Below are 1,982 nucleotides of genomic sequence, written 5' to 3' on the forward strand. Positions count from 1 at the left end.
GACTCCCAGTCTGCCCTACAGTCCATCTCGTCTCCACAACCCACACACCGCCCCCTCATCCACCACATTTGACAGCAGTTAGTCGCAGCTCAAGAACACTCTCTCAGCATAAGCCTTTTGTGGATTCCCTCCCACGTTGGAATCGCTTCCGATCAAAATACCCGGGCTTCACTTTTTGCTGACGGTCTATCATATGATGCTCGACCCAGCCTTTCTTTGAGATCAGTGATACCGAATTCCTGTGTGTCTATATTAGATGTCTGTCAAATGCGACTGCGTTTGGTGACGTCATGTCTTTTATTCATTTGATTATTTATCTATTATCTATTTACGTATCTATTTGTTCTACCTGCTTTTCTACAAAAATAATGAAAGCACTAAGCCGATCAAAATAAACAACGAAATTATTGAAAAAGCGTCCGTCAGTAAATTCCTAGGCGTGTATTTAGACGATCAACTTAATTGGAAATATCATATAAATCACGTGATAAATAAGATATCCAAAACTTTAGGAATTATGCATAAAATGAGAAATATCCTCAATGAAAATACCCTACGTACCATTTACTGTAGTCTACTACTACCATACCTAAACTATTGTTCAGAAATTTGGGGTAATACTTATCAAACTAATCTTCAACGCATAATTACCGCTCAAAAAAAGGCACTGCGTATAATCTGCAATGTAGGTCGTTTAGAACATACAAATCATTTATTTAAAAAACTAAATCTACTGAAATTCAAGTACTTAATAAAGTACAAAACTGCCATTGTTATGCACCAAATCTACAATAAACAAATGAATCAAAACATATTGAAATTTTACTCAACTTACGAAACTCGCTATGCGACTAGGCATACAAACGACTTCTTTAAAACTCAATACAGAACAACCTAAAAAGGTGTTAACACATGGAATAAACTGGAAAAGGAATTACCTAAGACAAAATGTTTATCAACATTCAAACGATACTTAAAAAAGTCTTTAATCTATAAGTATTAGTATATCGAACATTTCAGGTCCATTTCATGATTGTATTCATGGAGAAACTGTCATGTACCACCCAAGTCTGCCGCTCTTTTTTTTTTCTTGTTCCAGCAGGTCACGGTGACCCGGACCTGCGCATTAAGTAATTATCGTCCCGTCAAGAATCGACCTGACCTCTCACCTCTCACCTGACCCCCACAAGATGACCCCGATTCCTACGTGAGGTCGGAGTTAGCGGACGTCGTGTCGCATCTCATTGTGTGTGTGTGTGTATATATGTGTATGTATGTATGTGTGTATATATGTATATTTGTGTGTAGATGTGTATGTATGTATCATACTAACATGTAACAAAAATTAATAAATAATTTTATTTTCCTTAAAGGGAGAGCAACTCCCCATAAGCTTTGCTTCTCGCTCTCCCTTTTCAACAACTAATTTTGTAAAATTTTTGTATATATGTATGTCTAAATTGTATTTTATATTGTTGAATAAACCTTAACTAACTAACTAACATTTATTCATATTTTCATTTATTCATTTATTTGTTTATTTATTTACTTATTCACTCATTCATTTATTTATCTATTCGTTTCTTTATTTATTCATTTATACATTTGTTTATATATTCATTAACTTGTTTATTCATTCGGAGAAGGAGGAGGAGGAGAAGGAGGAGAAGGACGAGGAGTAAGAGGAGGAGGACGAGGAGTAGGAAGTCGGGGCTCTCGTAGCTGACGTCTTCATCTTGGTGAGCGGCGATCTCGGCGCAGACGCACTCCTGATCCTGCCAGCACCGCAACCAGCCAGCGTGGACAGGCAGACCTCTCCCCACCTGTCCTTGGGTCGACAATTGCCAACATTACTCAATTGTTTTCTTCAACTTCAGGATTCTATTATGGATCAACTCGGCGCATCGACGTTGGCCATCTTGGACAGGGATACTCCAAGCCTGTTGCCCCAACTCTTCGCAACTCTCATCGGTAAGTGCGAC

General features: G+C 38.1%; 1 protein-coding gene across 1 annotated transcript in view; it reads left to right on the forward strand.

Moving 5' to 3' along the window:
* Nucleotides 1-1,701: 1,701 nt before the first annotated feature.
* The window catches only part of LOC143033890 (facilitated trehalose transporter Tret1-like), a 27,715-nt gene continuing 27,434 nt past the window's right edge, over nt 1,702-1,982 (forward strand). Inside the window, exon 1 of the mRNA XM_076199509.1 lies at nt 1,702-1,971. Within this exon, the coding sequence (XP_076055624.1) occupies nt 1,887-1,971 (85 nt within the window). The 5' untranslated portion in view covers nt 1,702-1,886. The remainder of the gene's footprint in view (nt 1,972-1,982) is intronic.

Source organism: Oratosquilla oratoria, chromosome 16 (assembly GCF_046742065.1).
Source record: "Oratosquilla oratoria isolate Oo_2021 chromosome 16, ASM4674206v1, whole genome shotgun sequence".
Lineage (NCBI taxonomy): Eukaryota > Metazoa > Arthropoda > Malacostraca > Stomatopoda > Squillidae > Oratosquilla > Oratosquilla oratoria.